This window comes from Mytilus galloprovincialis, chromosome 5 (genome assembly GCF_965363235.1).
Source record: "Mytilus galloprovincialis chromosome 5, xbMytGall1.hap1.1, whole genome shotgun sequence".
Lineage (NCBI taxonomy): Eukaryota > Metazoa > Mollusca > Bivalvia > Mytilida > Mytilidae > Mytilus > Mytilus galloprovincialis.
The window spans coordinates 33487214-33507513 of NC_134842.1; the positions used below are offsets into that span (position 1 = coordinate 33487214).

The 20300-nt window shown below is 31.4% G+C and overlaps 1 protein-coding gene across 2 annotated transcripts; it reads left to right on the plus strand.

Annotated features, from left to right (window-relative positions):
• The first annotated feature begins 4255 nt into the window (after positions 1-4255).
• On the plus strand, positions 4256-15528 carry LOC143075656 (vacuolar protein sorting-associated protein 37B-like). 2 transcript variants are annotated; one of them, XM_076251168.1, is made up of 5 exons: positions 4256-4343; positions 11836-12019; positions 12653-12824; positions 13568-13650; positions 15187-15528. In XM_076251168.1, exons 2-5 carry the CDS (start codon positions 11855-11857, stop codon positions 15466-15468), a joined length of 702 nt encoding a protein of 233 aa, XP_076107283.1. In that variant the 5' UTR covers positions 4256-4343; positions 11836-11854; the 3' UTR covers positions 15469-15528. The 2 variants fall into 2 exon arrangements, with proteins under 2 accessions (XP_076107283.1, XP_076107281.1); XM_076251166.1 differs by having other exon boundaries at positions 4260-4329.
• The last annotated feature ends 4772 nt before the right edge of the window (positions 15529-20300 follow it).

Consider the following 20300-nt stretch of genomic DNA (forward strand, 5'->3'; position numbering starts at 1 on the left):
ATCTTGTTTCAACAAGCATTCTGAGAGTACTGCAAAATCTTATTTCAACAAGCATTCTGAGAGTACTGCAAAATCTTATTTCAACAAGCATTCTGAGAGTACTGCAAAATCTTATTTCAACAAGCATTCTGAGAGTACTGCAAAATCTTATTTCAACAAGCATTCTGAGAGTACTGCAAAATCTTATTTCAACAAGCATTCTGAGAGTACTGCATGGCAATGCAATACATAGTCCCCTTCCCGGTAAAAATTAATTATACTGGAACAAAATACTAATTTTTCCTATAACTTGTGATGGTGTAAACAAAAAGAAAATATCAAGTCAATATCTGCAAGCAGGACTAAAAACACTGTGGAAAACTTGATTAATATATGAGTGAATTTTTAAGTCCAAGGACCATAACTCTGCACAAAATTATCAGAATGAAACAAAAATTGGAAATTGATCTGTAACTTGTCATGATAAAACTATATACCAGTTATAGATCAATATCTTCAAGCGTGATGAAAAAAAAAGTGGAAAACACTCTTAACATTAGATATGAATAATATTTCTCCAAAATTAGATACATGTATGATGTAATACAAATCTATTTTCAAATTATAATCAAATATGATTAATAGTTCCAAATATTTTTTCTTTCATTAGTCACAAACTAATACAGATTTGTAACTAATCTATAAAATGTCAACAACTTTTATCTACACACAGTTATGAAATATATATACCTTAGGCCACACCAATTTAATTTCTTGTTCTACAGACTTTTGGACTCCAAAATTTGGGGCGAGCGAGCGATTTGAAAATTTTAATAAAAAAATATTTAATTTGCAAATTTTTGAGGCGAAGCTTGAAAAGTAAAGGTGAGCGATTATTTTTTTTTTTTTGTAAACATAAAATAGTAGGTTTTGACAATATTAAAGCTTGATTTATCACTTGTACTTTGACATTTCTTTAATTTCTGAAGTATTTTTTCCCTGTTTACCAAGAAATAATTAAATCTGGTCTATGTATGTGTGACTGACAATGAGACAATTCTCCATCCAAGTCATAATCAGTTTCGGGACAACCCCTTAATGTTATAAGTATCCCTTTTACATGTTTTATGAGGGATCAATATAAGTTATAATATATTTGTTTGTACAAAAGGGCTCATATTTTCTCAAAGAACTATATATCTATCTGGTATTAAATGGTCAAAACATGTCCAAGAATTTTGTAATATTCCTGGACTTTAACCATGTTAACACATTTACTTTAACAGTTTATAATATTATTCAAAATAAGTGGACCCCTCTTTTAGAAAAAGTTGTTTAAAATATGATGTAACTCTCCTCTTTTTGAGTACAAAATTTTAAGTTTTCAAAGTATTTGTATAGAAGAACTATACAAATTCTTGGTATTTCTCTTCTTTCTTTTCTACATCAGTAAAATGACCCCTTGTCTGAGGGAGGGTTGTTCTCAACCTGATAATAACAAACACAGGTCAAAGTACGGCCTTTTACACAGGGCTTTGATGCAGACCAAACAGCAGGCTATAAAGGACCCCAAAATTATTAGCATACACAATTCGAACAGGAAAACCAACGATCTAATTTATATATCATGTATATCCAAACGGGAAAATACCAATGAACAACATAAACAAACGACAACTGCTGAACGACAGGCCCCTCAATCAATCAGGACAGGTGCATAAACATGCAGCGGCTATGGATAGTTTTGTTTCGCCAGCATACATTATAATTGCATTTGAAGGCAAATCCTTCAGAAGTTCTTTGTACTTTATTCTAACTGCGAACATTTTTTGATAGGGAATATAAGTAAGGGGGAAATTTAAAGTAACCAATTTTTTGTTCTTTACAGGTATTTCCGCTGTTATAAATTTATATCGGAGCACTCCCGCTTTGGATAAATAGGTTTCATGCTGAAACAAATATTCTCACAGATATTTACAAAGTGTGGTGGGGTGCTTTTATGTTTAAAATCGTTATATACAGGTTAGACTGTGATTTTAAAAACAAATGTTGATATCTTTTTATAATATTTACAAAAAAAAACGGTGCAGGAAATGGACATGATTACATTTCCGGATGCGGGAAGCGGGAATATTAAAAAAATAAAAAAATTCTGTTTTGAAAAAAATAGGTGCGGGCGGGTCCGTCGAACAAGGAATCAAATTGGTATGGCCTTAATAGATTATTATCTAATTTAAGGATTTCACTTCACAAATTTTTTTTTATATATGTTATAATATAGCATTCAGAAAACTAGTTTATACAAAATAACAAACAAACCTTCAAAAAATTCTTCAAACAATTTACCGAAGAATGTCATAAAAATCTTTAAAAAAATGAGTTATCTCCCTTTGTACAAAAATGTGGTTTAACATACATCTAGATTTTAGGTTAGAACATTAGATATGGTCCATAACTCTAGACCAAATCATCAAACCGGAATAAAATTTGACCTTGATCTATAAACTTGCCATCATAAAACTATATACCAAATATCAAATCAATATCTTCAAGAACGAAAAATTGAGGAAAATTTATTTGCCCGACAGATGGATGGACAGACAGACAGACAGTGTGCAAACCTAAAGTCCCCTGATGCAGACACAGATGAGTTTCCAATGCAGTATATAATATGTTTTCTATTAAATTTAATGAAAATTAAATTATCTAACATGATTAAGATTACATCTTATACTATGAACTTGTCTTATATCCCATTTTTTTCTGTATCCACCCTTCAAAGCCACCCAAAACATCTTATATTATATATTTATTTTTTAGCATTTCATTTTTAGTTTTAATTTGAACATTAAAAAATGTATTCCTATTCCATCATGTTTGTGGTACATGTCACGATGATGTGTACATGTACAATGTATGTAGTTTGTGGAGCCATACACATTATTATGACATGTAATGCAAAACAAAGTAATTGCATCATACATTTCATTGTTACATCAAGTAATTTATTTTTCATACCACAGCTATATTCATATAAAAAATGTACATGTATATATGCATAAACAAACAAAGTTGCTTACAGTCAGAGTGCCTTTATCAGTAAAGTAAGTTTCAATTAAAAAAAAATTCTGTTAGCTAAGATGAATTGTGAATTAACAATAACATGATTAGGTTCACAAATAATTTCACTTACACCATCATTTCAGAAGTTCTTATAAATGTACATATGTACATTTTTATAATTGTAACATTAAACATTTTTTGTTTGACAGTACAATACAAACATGAGAAAGCATAAAGAATCTATGATACATAAATATCAATGTTGACTAAAATGCACTTATGTTGCCTTTTTACGTCGTGCAGCAGGTGTAATCCATAAAAATAAGACGAAAGACCCCAACATAATAAGTGTCAAATGAAACATTCCTCTATGGCTTTTCCTTTCTTTTTGTTTCTCCTGCATTTTTTCTTTATACATTTCATATTCTTCTCCTTTTAACAGTTTCCTTCGATATTCTGCACTGTTTACTTTGTCTTGAAGATCGGGCGAATGTTTTTCCTGTGGGTCATCTGCCTCAAACTTTTTAAGTCCAAGGTAATCATCATACACTTTTCTTTTATCTGCTATACTCAAAACATCATAAGCCCTGCAAATTTCTTGAAACTTAGTGATTGCATCTGCAGTGGGGTTGACAGTAGGGTGATACTTTTTTACAAGTTTATAATACGCATTATTAATGTCCTTTTCGTTTGCTCTTGGGTTTACACCAAGTACATCATAGTAATATGTTGGCGAAATCTGTTGTTCTTGGCTGACCTCTCCCGATATGGTCCGCACTTGACCAGAATAAATTCTGGGATATACCGGGCTCACTCGACTGGTTGTTAGACATGCTAATCTCTGAAAAAGTCTTATGTTCTGTACTCGAGAAATTATCATTTTAGCAGGTGAATTACATAAAGTAGACACTTTATGAGCAAAGTTATCCTATGTTTCCGGTTAAGACTTTAGCGCCATCTATTGAGAAAAATTAATGGGTTTACCTAGTTTTCGGCCGCGAAATCGCCAATAAAATATTTTTTATTGAATAAATTCACGAATATAGACAAATTTATTTTTTTTGGAAGATTTAAATAATAGGCTGAAGCGGTAAATGGCCGAAATGATATATGACCGTACAGGTTTTTGTCCGAAACGTCTCAAAAGAATCTCAACAGATAGGATTGCGAAATAATCGGATCGGATTCAGCGGTCTTTTTGTATCTTATTTATCATAGTCTGACGTCACATCCAGGAAGTTCTCTGAAGTGTTACCAAAATATTTTGACTTAAATTTAATCTCTCACGTAAGAAAAGAATGGTTTATCTAATCTGTGTTTTGATTTTATATAAGAGTTTTTCAATCAAGCTGATTTTCCAGTGTTTCACATGTTGTGTTAGTGTTACATGACAGTTGCACTAGTGTCATCCTTTTTGTTAAACTTTGTTCAAGAGTAAGACTCGTGTTCTGTCAGACTGTCATAAATACACCTTTATTGTCCACCATTACTGGACATTACAAAAGTTCCCGTACAATTTTGATGTCATAGAAAATATCTGACGCCACAATACACCTCATCGCTATATTAGTCCACCATTACTGGACATCACATAGATTCCCGTAAAATTTTGATGTCATAATACAAAATATCTGACACCATAATGGACAAGTGATTATTGTATGAAGTCAATACACCTTGTTGCTATTCCTAGCTGACCAGAGAATCTGTCCCACTTGAACTATTGACATCATACAATAATTACTTTTCCATTGTGGCGTCAGACATTTTTTCATTATGAGGTGAACATTTTATGGGAACCTGTGATGTCCAGTAAAGGGCAGACAAATAGCAATAAGTTTAAGCAGGGCAGATTCTTGGGTCAGCAGGGAATAGCGATATGTGTTTGGAGAAGTGATTGTTGTATGATGTCAATTGCTATTTAGTATTTTAGAATATGTATACCCCTCTTGATAATTTCAGGAATACTTTTTGAAAGGTCATGAGTCATGACCAGCATTTAAGAGAGAAATACTGTTTTGAGTACTAATAGGGTAATTTTATTCATGATTGATTCCAAGTTAAAACCAAGAATGACATTTATCGATTTACTCAGAAAATCGTCCACCATGATGACCATATACCTCTGAGAATCGCACAAAACTTCATAGAAATTAAAGTTTAATGAATACCTTCTGAAAATACTATGAATTTAAGTCCCTGGCCTTAAATAATTTTCCTAAAAAATAAAGGAACTTTCACATGGGAATTTGACTGGGGATCCTATTCCAAACTTTTGCTGGCAAGGACAAAAAAATACTAATTAGCAAATAACACATCAAGTCACCCAATGTTTTATAAAACAGCTCATTTAAGTTTTGATCTAAAGTTTTATAAATTTCATTTGTCAGTATGTGTAATGTGCAAGAAGTTTGGTCACTTTGGTGTCATACATTGTCATATGATGAATCCGGGTCCGTTCGCGCCCATTCACGTTCGCACCCACTCATGTTCGCCCCCTTTCACTTTCGCACCCTACATGTTCGCACCCAAAGTCCGTTCGCACCCTACATGTTCGCGCCCAATTTCAACTTTGTAATCAAGTAGTATTCTTATAAGTTGTATTGTTTTCATTGTCTCAAAATAAAGTGATACAGCATTTTTTTGTGTTGAATAAATCTTAATCATGTTTTGGATAGTGTATTGTTAAAAAAAAAAATATTCCTTTCTAAATAAAATGGGATTCTGTCAACGTTTTATTTTGTGTTGAATAACTCTTTATCATGTTTTGGTTAGTGTATTACTATAACTTTGTTTCATTGACTTGTTTCAAAATGAAGTGAGATTCTGACTACGTTTTTTTTTTTGAGTCTTGAATAAATTTTATCATGTTTTGGTTATAATAGTGTATTGCTATATTTTATTGTTTCATTGTTTCAGATCTAAGGCACCAAGCTGTTAAAAACAATTATCTTTTGTGTTTTTCATTTATAATCTTCAATATTTTACTCATACCAAGCTAATAAATACATTCAGTATTTACACGAAAGCAATTAAAAACAACAATGATGATTTTCCAATTATTCAACTGGAATTTGAATTAAAATTGGGCGCGAACGTGTAGAGTGCGAACGGACCTTGGGTGCGAACGTGCGAGGTGCGAACGTGTAGGGTGCGAAAGTATATTGGGCGCGAACGGACCTGATACCTTTTTCATATGATATACATATACATGTACATGTACAGTACAGCCTGTGACATTCTCTTAATTATGTCCACCCTCTTGCATGGTGGCCATTTATTGGGGTATTCAATCTTGAGATGTTGGCCATTTATTGAGGTCATAAAACATAGGTTGATAATAATGTTACCTGTTGTAATCAATCAGGGTTGAAGTTTTCAACTTGTATGTTTCTTTAAAATTTACCTGTACAGGGAACTTAGGTATCTTTCAAAATTGACATTTCACCTTTTTTTGAAAATGTAGAATAAGACATTGTTTTAGTCTTTGTTAATTAATATTATTTTTGATTTTTCTGTCTTTTGAATTTATTCAAATTTATTTTTTTATTTGTTTTTATTCATTTTTGTATGATGTTGTTTCTTTTTCTTTTAATGTCTTCTTAGTAAGAATCTTGAGAAGCAAAAAGACAAAAATGTCAAAGATAAAGTTATTGACTAGCATTTGAAAGACAACAGACTTTAATTAATTTTGTTTAAAAGTAAAAAAAAAAAAAATTAATGTACATGATGTTCATTGTATTTAATTGTTTATTTGCATTATTTAATGAATTATCATTAATAATAACTAATAAAATTGAGAATGGAAATGGGGAATATGCCAAAGAGACAACAACCCGACCATAGAAAAAAACAACAGCAGAAGGTCACCAACAGGTCTTCAATGTAGCGAGAAATTCCCGCACCCGGAGGCGTCCTTCAGCTGGCCCCTAAACAAATATATGCTAGTTCAGTGATAATGAACGCCATACTAATTTCCAAATTGTACACAAGAAACTAAAATTAAAAATAATACAAGACTAACAAAGGCCAGAGGCTCCTGACTTGGGACAGGCGCAAAAATGCGGCGGGGTTAAACATGTTTGTGAGATCTCAACCCTCCCCCTATACCTCTAGCCAATGTAGAAAAGTAAACGCATAACAATACACACATTAAAATTCAGTTCAAGAGAAGTCCGAGTCTGGTGTCAGAAGATGTAACCAAAGAAAATAAACAAAATGACAATAATACATAAATAACAACAGACTACTAGCAGTTAACTGACATGCCAGCTCCAGACTTCAATTAAACTGACTGAAAGATTATGATTTCATCATATGAACATCAGGCACAATCCTTCCCGTTAGGGGTTTAGTATCATACCATTATAACATATATGAGAAGATCATAACCCGTGTCATGCCAACAACTGGTTTTTGAATAAATGTGTTTAGTTCCGATGCAAAGACCCTATAAGTGAATCAATATTAATGCCAAAATATGCAATCTTTAATGACCTGACAACAGTATCGTAACTATATCCCTTCTTAATAAGTCTATTCAAAGGTTTTGTTAGTTTTTGAGGTGAATACTGACACCTTTGTGCTTTATAAAGAATATTTCCATAAAAAATTGGATGTGAAATACCTGAACGTATAAGAAGTCTGCATGTTGAGCCATATTTACGAATGATGTCCTTATACCGATGATAAAATTTAGTAAATGTTTTGACTAGTTTGTGATATCGAAAACCCTGGTGTAATAATTTTTCAGTAATACATAAATTTCTCTCGTTAAAATCTAAAACATTGTTACATACACGAGCGAATCGTACAAGTTGAGATATATAAACACCGTAAGATGGTGACAAGGGAACGTCACCATCTAAAAATGGATAATTAACGATAGGAAATGAAAAATCATCTCTTTTATCATAAATTTTAGTATTCAGCTTTCCGTTAATGATATAGATATCAAGATCGAGGAAAGGGCAGTGGTCATTGTTAGTATTAGCTTTATTTAAAGTAAGTTCAACAGGATAAATTTCTTCAATATACATACTGAAGTCGTTATTATTGAGAGCCAAAATATCATCCAAATATCTAAAAGTATTATTAAATTTGTTTATCAGATGTTGTTTCGATGGGTCTTTGCTTATTTTTGTCATAAATTGTAACTCATAGCAATACAAAAACAGGTCCGCAATAAGTGGTGCACAGTTAGTCCCCATTGGAATTCCAATAATCTGACGATATACGGAATCCCCAAAGCGAATAAAAATGTTATCTAGTAAAAATTCAAGGGCATATATAGTATCAAAGCATGTTCAATTGACATAGTTTTTTTGTTTATTGCTACTAAAAAATGACCTAAAAGAGTTTGAACATATATATTCACATTCTGACTTTTTAAATGCCCATTTAATTAGGTGTGTGAATTTTTTCTTAATTAGAATGTGAGGCAATGTGTAAATAATAAAGCAAATGATATTTTTAGCTCACCTGGCCCGAAGGGCCGAGTGAGCTTTTCCCATCACTTTGCGTCCGGCGTCCGTCGTCGTCCGTCGTCGTCCTGCGTCCGTCGTTGTTAACTTTTACAAAAATCTTCTCCTCTGAAACTACTGGGCCAAATTAAACCAAACTTGGCCACAATCATCATTGGGGTATCTAGTTTAAAAAATGTGTCCGGTGACCTGGCCAACTAACCAAGATGGCCGCCATGGCTAAAAATAGAACATAGGGGTAAAATGCAGTTTTTGGCTTATCTCAAAAACCAAAGCATTTAGAGCAAATCTGACGGGGTCAAATTGTTTATCAGGTCAAGATCTATCTGTCCTGAAATTTTCAGATGAATTGGGCAACCCGTTGTTGGGTTGCTGCCCCTGAATTGGTAATTTTAAGGAAATTTTGCTGTTTTTTGTTATTATCTTGAATATTATCATACATAGAGATAAACTGTAAACAGCAATAATGTTCAGCAAAGTAAGATTTACAAATAAGTCAGCACGACCGAAATGGTCAGTTGACCCCTTTAGGAGTTATTGCCCTTTATAGTTAATTTTTAACCATTTTTTGTAAATCTTAGTTATCTTTTACAAAAATCTTCTCCTCTGAAACTACTAGGCCAAATTAATCCAAACTTGGCCACAATCATCTTTGGGGTATGTAGTTTAAAAAATGTGTTTGGTGACCCGGCCATCAAATCAAGATGGCCGCTACGGCTAAAAATAGAACATAGGGGTAAAATGCAGTTTTTGGCTTATAACTCAAAAACCAAAGCATTTAGGGCAAATCTGACAATGGGTAAAATTGTTTATCAGGTCAAGATCTATCTGCCCTGAAATTTTCAGATGAATAGGACAACCTGTTGTTGGTTTGCTGCCCCTGAATTGGTAATTTTAAGGAAATTTTGCTGTTTTTGGTTATTATCTTAAATATTATTATACATGTTATAGATAGAGATAAACTGTAAACAGCAATAATGTTCAGCAAAGTAAGATTTACAAATAAGTCAACATGCCCGAAATGGTCAGTTGACCCCTTCAGGAGTTATTGCCCTTTATAGTTAATTTTTAACCATTTTTCGTAAATCTTAGTTATCGTTTACAAAAATCTTCTCCTCTGAAACTACTAGGCCAAATTAATCCAAACTTGGCCACAATCATCTTTGGGGTATCTAGTTTAAAAAATGTGTCCTGTGACCTGGCCATCAAATCAAGATGGCCGCCACGGCTAAAAATAGAACATAGGGGTAAAATGCAGTTTGGCTTATAACTCAAAAACCAAAGCATTTAGAGCAAATCTGACAATGGTAAAAATTGTTTATCGGGTCAAGATCTATCTGCCCTAAATTTTTCAGATGAATCAGACAACTCGTTGTTGGGTTGCTGCCCCTGAATCGGTAATTTTAAGGAAATTTTGCTGTTTTTGGTTATTATCTTGAATACTATCATAGATAGAGATAAACTGTAAACAGCAATAATGTTCAGCAAAGTAAGATTTACAAATAAGTCAACATGACCGAAATGGTCAATTGACCCCCTAAGGAGTTATTGTCCTTTATAGTCAATTTTTAACAATTTTCATAAAATTTGTAAATTTTTATTAACATTTTCCACTGAAACTACTGGGCCAAGTTCATTATAGATAGAGATAATTGTAAGCAGCAAGACTGTTTAGTAAAGTAAGATGTACAAACACATCACCATCACCAAAACACAATTTTGTCATGAATCCATAGGCTTCCTTTGTTTAATATTCACAAAGACCAAGGTGAGCGACACAGGCTCTTTAGAGCCTCTAGTTAAAGAAACCATGAAGGAAATAATTTTAAGCAAGCCTGTTTCTTAACAGAATAAAATGTTAATGATCAGACAATATCAATCCTCTTATAATAAATTTTTATATCATCTATTATTATTCAGGAAAACTACAAATATCATTATACGGTTTTAATAGGAAAAAACTATTTTTGTCTATCTTTTTTTTTAAATCTGAAAATAGGAGTTAACATAATGGACATGTTGAAGAGACTTATTTTCCAAAAAAATATTCGAAGAAAAAAACTGTCTTGCTTTGCCTTTTTGAAACAAATGTGAACTTATTAAATATGACATCTTCAGTTTGGCTAATATCTGTCAGTTAAAAGCCAAAATTTGACAAAATACACTTATATAGATGGTTACACTTTTATGGTCTATTAATTAAATCATTTTTTTCTGTGTACTTTTATATTGTTTGAAGTGCTGGACTGGTAACTTTGGTAAAAACTGTATACTCAAATGTATCACATATAGAGTTAGTGGTCATAATTTAGAAATAGAAAATAGTGGACAATATATATATAAAATTCCTAGAAAAGATAGAATATGTAAACTGTGCCACTTGCTGGACAATGAAGACCACTCCTTCCTTAATTGTAAAATTAACATAACAACTTGGGATAATCTATTTGAAAATTGTTTACCTTCTCATAATATTGTCTCTTACCCAAGAACAAAAAGTGAAAGAAATGCTAAACCTCTATTACATGAATATGTTGAAAATATTGGCTCCCTTATAAAATAGTCATTATTAGAACTGAGGGCAGAAAGCTAAAAAAAATCCATGTGTTTTAATTTCTTATAGAATTGTTATTTCTTTGCATTATAATTGTTTTTTTGTTTGTTTGTTTGTATTTTGTCACAAACTAAATACTATATGACAATACAAATATTATCAATTTCTTTGATTTAAGAAAATTAATTTGAGAAACAACTTTTCAATAGAAAAAGACAGGCATTGGGAAAGTTTGCATTATATTAGAAGATGATATTCATTTATTCTTCACTTACCATAAAGTACATGTAAAACATAATTTAAATTGATTAAAATGGTATTATGTCAAAACAAATAGTCATGAGTCAAATTAAAAAAAATAGCTATTTATTCAACTAGTTATATTATTTTATTTTTGAATTTTCTTGTCATAATCACAGTAATTAAATTTCACAAACACATACATGTATATTTTACCTGAGACACATGACCTGTAAGTTATATAATTTTAACAGTTCAATGCAGTCAAGATTTCCCTTTATCCTTGACTAGTTTTTGATTAATACCTTGTGTATTAATTAAGCAACAGGGGGTATAATGATGGACATAAAGGGCCACCATGGTGGACATAATTTTTATGGCCACCATGAATAAGATAATGTCACAGGTAGTACTGTACCATGTATAAAACAGTATACTTAAATTTATACTATACCATCTTCCTACTTTTCCAGTAAATTATATATAGTAATACATGTATTTTCGGTATTTACACAGATCCTGATGTTGTGTCGATATGTACAATAATTATAGTGATACAGATATGCAGATACAAGCACCAAAACTTACACCAAATGATCAGGAAGTTGAAGGTCTTATCAAAAACTGTAGTAAAGAAGAACTTCAGCAATTGTTAGAAGATGAGGACAAGATGATTGGATTAATTACTGATTTAAATCAGGTAAAACAACAAAAACAGTTATGTTTTAAATGATATATTATGCAAAGAAGAATAATTTCACTGCATTGTTCATCTGTTTCACCGACCATACCTAGAAAAAATGAAAGACAGAAATAGTGTTCACTAATGAATATTTTATATCAGACAATTGACTCTTTTTTCTGGCTTTTACAAGTCAGAACTTTTAGAGGTTCTGAAAAAACAGCATCATCTTATCATTAAAGTTTTAATAAAAGAAAAGGGCAATTTAGATTAATAAGCTTAATTTTAAGGATTTTAAAATGATTACTGAATTTCATGGATCATGGACCTGTCTTTATAAGAAGTCAAACTAACTCTTGCTCCATGATTTTGACTGAAATTGCATACAGCAATGTTGTTTTTTTGTGAGTGCAAACAGGTATATAATGCTTAGAAAATAGATATTAATAAGTCTATAAAATGAGATTACTTTTTGAAAAGAAATCTGTTAACAGTTTAGTTGTTTGCAGTGATACATCTTTTTTTCCATCAATCAGAATTCTATGTTAAGTAGAAACATTTGTTATTATAAGTTATTGTCTTAAATGTTTTAAGTTTTCTTAACTGGAACTCTATCAATGTAATGAGTTTTAAAATCATTGTATTTTGTAGGTTAAACGGTTACAAACGGATAAAGAAATGACGATAGTAAAAAACAAAAGCATGGCTGAATATAATCTGTCGATAGAACCAAAATTATATGACATGAGATCAAAGGTGGCAACACTGTATGAGGAGGCTAACAAGCTAAAAACAGAACTTGCTACAGATAAATCCAGACTTGGTAATTAGCAGTATTTAAATGAAACAGCCCTTAATTATTATATAGTAATACACATGATAATTAAGTCAAATATTCACTTGGTAGTGATTTTGAAATATGAAGTTGGGTGAACTACTCTAAAATATGGTGAATATGGTAGGGCCATATTTCTATTATATAGCGTTTTTTTTTCATTGTTGAAACAACTTGAAAGCTTAGTTGCATACATCCATGTATTTTGGGTTTCTGGACAAATTCTGGCAAATATTTCACTAATTGGCAATCATATCACATCTCCTTATTCTTATTCTTTTTCATCTTCTATACATTGGACGCCTACGGGTGCGGGAGTTTCTAGCTACATTGAAGACCCATTGGTGGCCTTCGGCTGTTGTCTGCTCTACGGTCGGGTAGTTGTCGCTTTGGCACATTCCCGAGTTCCTTTCTCAATTTTATTGTATTCTTATTTTGACCAATCATTTGTGTACACATTGAATTATTGAAATTATTTATACCATACATATTGTGTGAACCATGCAAGGAGCATGATGTGATAGTTCATATCAATGGCTCAGCACATCACAACTTTCATGTTCATTTTCTGTAGCAACTTTATTTAAATAATCACATTCCGTAAGTTTTAAGCTGTCGGGATACCTGACAGATTTTTTCTACTGATTGTAGTGAAAAGTAAAGGAGCACTATACAGATATATAATTGTGGATAATTAAGAAAACACTACAATAAAACTATAACTTTTTCAGATGCTAAAAGAGGAGAGATTTCGTTAGATGTAATGAGTGTTATGTTGCAGACAGAAGCAGCCAAATCTGAAGAAGACAGTGAAGTAGGCATTTTTATTCTATAATCCTTCAAATATCATATTGGTGACAACCAAAAGCCATCTGATACTGTAAAATTGGGTTTTTTTTCATGCAAATTCAAGTTCAGACCTTGGTTTTTACTTTTCATTTTTAATTAAACTCATCATAGATAATAATCATTTAAATTTTGTATTTACGCAAGATGCGCGTTTCATCTATAAAGACTCATCATTGATGCTCAAATCCAAAAAAATAAAATGTCAAATAAAGTACAAAGTTGAAGAGCATTGAGGACCAAAATCCTAAAATGTTTGCCAACTACAGCTAAGGTTATCTATTCCTGAGGAAGAAAAGCCTTAGTATTTCAAAAATTCAAAAGTTTTGTAAACAGTTTATTTATAAATATGACCATATCAGTGATAATTCATGTCAGCACAGAAGTGCTGACTACTGGGCTGGTGATACCCTCAGGCAATTAAAAGTCCACCAGCAGTGGCATTGACCAAGTGGTTGTAAATAAACTCATCATAGATACCAGGATTAATTTTTGTATTCATGCCAGAAGCGCGTTTCTTCTACAAAAGATTCATCAATGACACTCAATTCCAAAAAAGTTATAAAGGCCAAATAAAGTATTAATGTGGGACAAACTGAAAACCAATGTTAACAGAACTATGAGGCCTAGATTAATATATTGTTTGTTTCCCCAATCCCGACCCTGCCGAGTCAGGTGTGGGTAGGTAGGTAAATAATTTTATTTTTCCAAAAAGCTTGAACATTATCGGACGATCCAGCAAGCCTGAAAATCAGAAATGAATAAAATAATATTTGACTTAGTTTTGACAATAAAATTTTATAAGAAGAACCATTTTTGCAGGGTCAGTCGGGATTGGGGAAACAAACAATATTTTGTTTTAGGCCTGATACATGTAATACTTGAGCCTTTTAAGGCAAAGGACACTAAGTTTACCTTTGTCTGTTTGTACATCCTAAAATATGTTTCTTTTCTTTAACTTTCGTTTGTCTAAACCAAATGTTATGATACTTATACACAATTCCTATTACCAATGAAAACTTATCGAGTTTGAATTTGGTTGGCGTCACTTTAGTGTTCTTGAGTTATCTCCCTTTATAGATGGAAAAATTGCTGAATTTGTGTATATGTACAAAGAGGGGTGGGGTAGAGGGTTTAAGGTGGTGTTCTAATTTTATTTTAAATTATTATGGTTATACAAGGAAGTTTTATGTTGTAATGTTAAAAGAAAATAAGATTCAGATGTAACTTTTTATTTAACAAAAATTCACAAATTGTCTTTAATTTGACTGTCGAGATAACATTTATAGAAAATATTAACTGAAACCTCTGAAGAATTGATGACTTTTATGTTTGTTTTTTTTTACATATTTCAAAAAGCCATACTGTAGTAACTGTACTTTGTATTTGTTGTCTTGCTATTTTTTGCATAGATTTCATGTAAAGAATTTTGTTTTGTTATAAATATTTTCTGTACATATTTTCTGTACATACAATGTATATATATTTCATTATCTCATTGTAGAAATTAGCTGATAACTTTTGTGAAGGAAAGGTTGGTCTTGACAATTTTTTAGAAACCTACATTTCATCTCGAACTATGTCACACTTACGACAAATAAAATCACAAAAAATGAATGAACTTGTGCGGGAGCATTCACCGACTAGGAATAGAGGACAGATAAGCTCTTCATATAACAATGATATTCGATCTCCAGGACTTGCACCTTACCCTGCGTACAGTTCTAGCGCAGGACAGTATCCAGCCTCTGGCTATTCCATGCCACAACCTTATTATGCTAGTTGATTTTAGATATATGGTTTTAGGTTATGTCATGTTAAGAAATAAATGCAAGGTTTTTGACAATGATTCTTTTTTTCTGTGAAAATTTATAATTATATATTGAGTGAGTGATTCCTGAAATGAGTACACTTATTAATTGTATAAATACATATATTTTTATTGTAACTTTTCAATGTTATAACTACCTTGGATAAAGGGTTTCATTATTTTTTATGTTGACTGGTACTTTTCCTATGTATTTTTTTCATACCTTATGAAATAATTCCTTAACTCAGACAGTACTATTTAGAAGGATAACATAACGGGTAGAGCCCCTTAATGAAATGCCTAATTGAAAATTCATATAATTGGCAATTAATCTAGCATCTTGTCTACTCAATAATTTCCATGTTTAGATTGTTCTTGGATGTATTTAAAAGGAATGACTGTAATATTTTTTTTTTCTATGAGGAAATAACATAAAAAATATGGTGCACACTGAATAACCCGCGTAGCAGGTTATTTAAAGTGTGCACCATATTTTTTTTCTTATTTCGAATAGGCAGATCAAAACATTACAGTCATTTCTTATAATTTAATTCTTAATTCTTTTTAAACCCGAGAAAATCATGAAAAAGCGTTGATGACGTCACGGTCACATGACAAAATTATGTCTATGGGTTGATAAACAAAATGACGTCAGCCAATCAGAAGATGCGTTACATCCAAAATTAAATTATTATTCATTTCAATGTCAAACTTTGTTAAAGTTTATTTCTACAAAACCAGTTACAGACAGGTGTGTCATTTATTGAACAAGTTTGGAACTATTGTCATTTTGCTGTTTTTAGAATGGTTGTGCTGGTGAAGCTTTAATAAAAAATAATGTATGTTGGCATTTGTTTTTGTGGCACTTCAGTGTTTCTGGTGTTCCTTTGTTTTCCTCTTACAGTTGATATGTTTCCCTCAGTTTGTAACCTTGAGTTGTTTTCTCTCAACCAATTTATGACTTTTGAACACTGGTATACTACTGTTGCCTTTATTTATAAACAGTATTATACATGTATATTTGAATATTTTATGTGACGAGGATTTTTCAAAAGTAAAAATTCATGAAATTAGTAGAAATTACACTTGTTCTTACTGTAGAAGCACATGTAATTTGGAATCAAATGCATATATTTGTACTTCTAATTAAAAAAAAACAGTGAAAAGATATGCTATAGTCAATTCTTTCTTTATATGTGATGTTATGCAAAAGGATGTAACTATTGCAGACTGAAGTATCAAAACATTTATAGTTATTGTCGAGCCTGCAACTTTTGTAGAAAGCTCGACATAGGGATAGTGAACCGGCGGCGGCTATGGCTAACTTCTTAAAAACTTTATATTCTAGAACGTAGAAGACCTGGATGCTTCATACTTTGTATGTAGATGCCTCATGTTACAAAGTTTCCGTCAGTCACATGTCAAATGTCCTTGACGTCATTTTCATGGTTCAGTGACTACTTGGAAAAAAAGTGAAGATTTGTTGTAATGACAAATTCTCTCTTATTATAAGTGATAGGATAACTATATTTGGTATGTGCATACCTTGCAAGGTCCTCATGCCCTTCAGACAGTTTTTACTTGACTTCGACCTCATTTCAGGGATCAGTGAACAAGGTTAAGTTTTGGTGGTTAAGTCCATATCTCAGATACTATAAGCAATAGCCAGTCAAAAGCAAAAAAATTAGACCACATTCATTCTGTGTCAGAAACCTATGCTGTGTCAACTATTTAATCAAAATCCAAATTCAGAGTGGTATCCAGCTTGAATGTTGTGTCCATACTTGCCCCAACTGTTCAGGGTTCGAACTCTGTGGTTGTATAAAGCTGCGCCCTGCAGAGCATCTGGTTGGTCTATGCGTCAGTTCATTTGGCTGTCTTTTCGCCTGTCTTTCCTGCTTCAGGTTAAAGTTTTTGGTCAAGGTAGTTTCTAGTATATTTGGTGTATAAAAGGAGTGTAAGGTGTACATGTCCAACTGGCAGGTGTCATCTGACCTTGACCTCATTTTCATGGTTCAGTGGTTATAGTTAAGTTTTTGTGTTTTTGTCTGTTTTTCATATACTGTATGCAATAGGTCTACTATATTTGGTGTATAGAATGATTGTAAGGTGTACATGTCTTGCAGGTAGGTGTCTGACCTTGACCTCATTTTCATGGTTCAGTGGTCAAAGTTAAGTTTTTGAGTTTTGGTCTTATTATCTAACACTATATGCAATAAGACAACTATATTTGGTGTATGGAAATATTTTATGATCTATATGTCAGTCGCTCAGATTTAATTTGACCGTGACCTAATTTTCACGGTTCATTGCTCAGTGTTAAGTTTTTATGTTTTACTCTGTTTTTCTTAAACAATAAGCAATAGGTCAACTATATTTGTTGTATGGAAGAATTGTTAGCTGTACATGTCTGCCTGACATGGTTCATCTGACCTTGACCTCATTTCATGGTTAATTGGTAAATTTTTAGTTTTCTGGGTTAATGTTAAGTTTATGTGACAGTTGTAATAAAGCTTTATATTTAGGACTATCAACATAATATCAATGATTAGTAAAGAAGGCGAGACATTTCAGGGTGTGCACTCTTGTCTTTTTTGATAAATAATTCTGTATTTGTTCTATCTTTATTTTTAGCAGTTAACCCTTAATCTGTATTTGAATACAATTATGTAACATTAATTGATTTTAATATAAGTTCAGCCAGTAATAAAACTCACATTAGTTCTAAGTCAACTGTGTTGAAACTATTTATTTTGAATTATTATATTTTGTGTTTTTGACGTACTTTTTATGTAGAATCTAGACCATTTGTGAATTATATTGCTGTAGAGATTTTGTTTGTTTGACACCAACTATATATTTAGTTTTAAACTTTTGCAGGTCATTACTGATAGATACCATAAATGTTGTATTAACCTCTATTGTTAAGTTTGATATTTGTTTGCACAAACATATTTTCATACTATATAATATTAAGTGTTGAGTCTGTCTTTTTATTGTGTCTGTGAACAATGTTGTGTATTTTTTGTTCTTCTGTTGATTAATTTGTTATTTCAGAATCTGATGTATTCTTTATGATTTTTTCAAAAGTGTACATTTTTATGATTGGTTTAAAAAAAGTCCCAACAATAGAAGTTCAACCAAGGACTTGATGTTATTTTCTTTTTTGGGTATGTAAATGAAAATTGCAGACTGTTATTGACCACATGATTGCTTAAAATACCAGGGGTGGATGCAAGAACAATATTTGTTAACTTCAGATTCAACAGTTTATGTTGGGGAAAAACTTAAATATTAATTAATTTGTCAAATAGTTTGTAAATAAACATTTAATTTGTCAAATTCTAGTGATTTTCAAGATTCTGTTCGTGTGCCTGTCCATCAGTGGTGTTCCTATAATAACTTAAAGTTTTTTTGTCATTAAGAGAATTTGATGTCGTTTATATGTATTTGTTCCATTAAAATTTAAAGGAGAAAAGAAGTTATGAACAATTTCATTAAAAATAAATTATTTTTCAATTTTATATTTTGTGATTTATTAATTTGATCTATCAGACTGGTTATTTGTCTCATTCTGTGGTGTTGATGTTCACTAACAAATGTATATAGTTTCTCTAATTAATCAGTAAATTGTCAATTGAATTGAATTTTAATTTTGTGATAAAAGTTTAAAATTTTATAAGAGCTTTTATTTTCTTATTAACATTCAAACATTATGTTTAAATATTGAATATTGTTAATTTGGACACATTAAACCAGTTTTTTCTATTTCTTTTTTGCTTTTCTCATCCTGAATTTGTTATACATATTGATATGAAAAATAATTTTAAAGCATTAATAAAAGAATTTACAGCCTAATTGATCTTTCCACCTTCATGTATTGAGAAAAAAGTAAAATCACAAAAATACTGAACTTAGAGGAAAATTAATTCGGAAAGTCCATAATCACGTGGCAAAATCAAATAACAAAACGCATCAAAAATGAATGGACAAGAACTGTTATATTCCTGACTTGGTACAGTCATTTTCAAATGTAGAAAATGGTGGATTAAACCTGGTTTTATAGCGCTAACCCTCTCACTTTGATGACAGTCTCATCAAATACAGTTATATTTATATTGATGCGTTGATGAGAATTTAACTTTAAACAAAACTTTACTGACCAGCTTACTGGAAATAAACATTTAACAACTGACATGGTCTATTTTAAATTAATCAGACACCACTACTTCAATCAATCATGGGGGAAATTAACCTTAAGTTTTGTTCTTATATTTGTCTCATGAAGATCCAAAGAACAATTTTGTTGTTGTCATAGTTAGAGTTGTAAAAACAAATTTTGATTACTTAAACCTGAAATATAGTGCCAATACTTTAAAAACATTGATCAAGATTATTACTGTTTCAAAAATATTGATTTTAACTCCCAATTTGTAGACTATTTCAGGGTATTTTATTTAATTTTACACAGCTACTAGAGGTAGTATTAGCAGAAGTTTTTAGTAATAAACTTATGTGTAAGCAACTATGTACAAATCTAATGGAATCAATATTTGTTTGTATGAAAAATGATTGGTTGTGAAAAGTGCTTTTGTTTTGTCATGTCAGTGTCTCTGTTCACATAAGGGATTCTGTTTAACTGCAGTACTTTAAAAAAACAAAAACAATGGAGAACAGTTATTGTTGGGGCTCAAATATTAAACATACATGGAACCCATGGAAGGTACTTTAAAATGCCACATTGTAAATCCATCTATTTATGAGGGTACACATTTTTTGGAATTGAGGAAAAATGATATTTATGTATA

Excerpts from the sequence above, each read along its gene's own strand:
- LOC143075656 (XM_076251168.1), top strand. The coding sequence starts at position 11,855 with ATGTACAATAATTATAGTGATACAGATATGCAGATACAAGCACCAAAA. Across the intron at positions 12,020-12,652 it reads TAATTACTGATTTAAATCAG|GTTAAACGGTTACAAACGGA; the intron begins GTAAAACAACAA and ends TGTATTTTGTAG. Across the intron at positions 13,651-15,186 it reads AATCTGAAGAAGACAGTGAA|AAATTAGCTGATAACTTTTG; the intron begins GTAGGCATTTTT and ends ATCTCATTGTAG.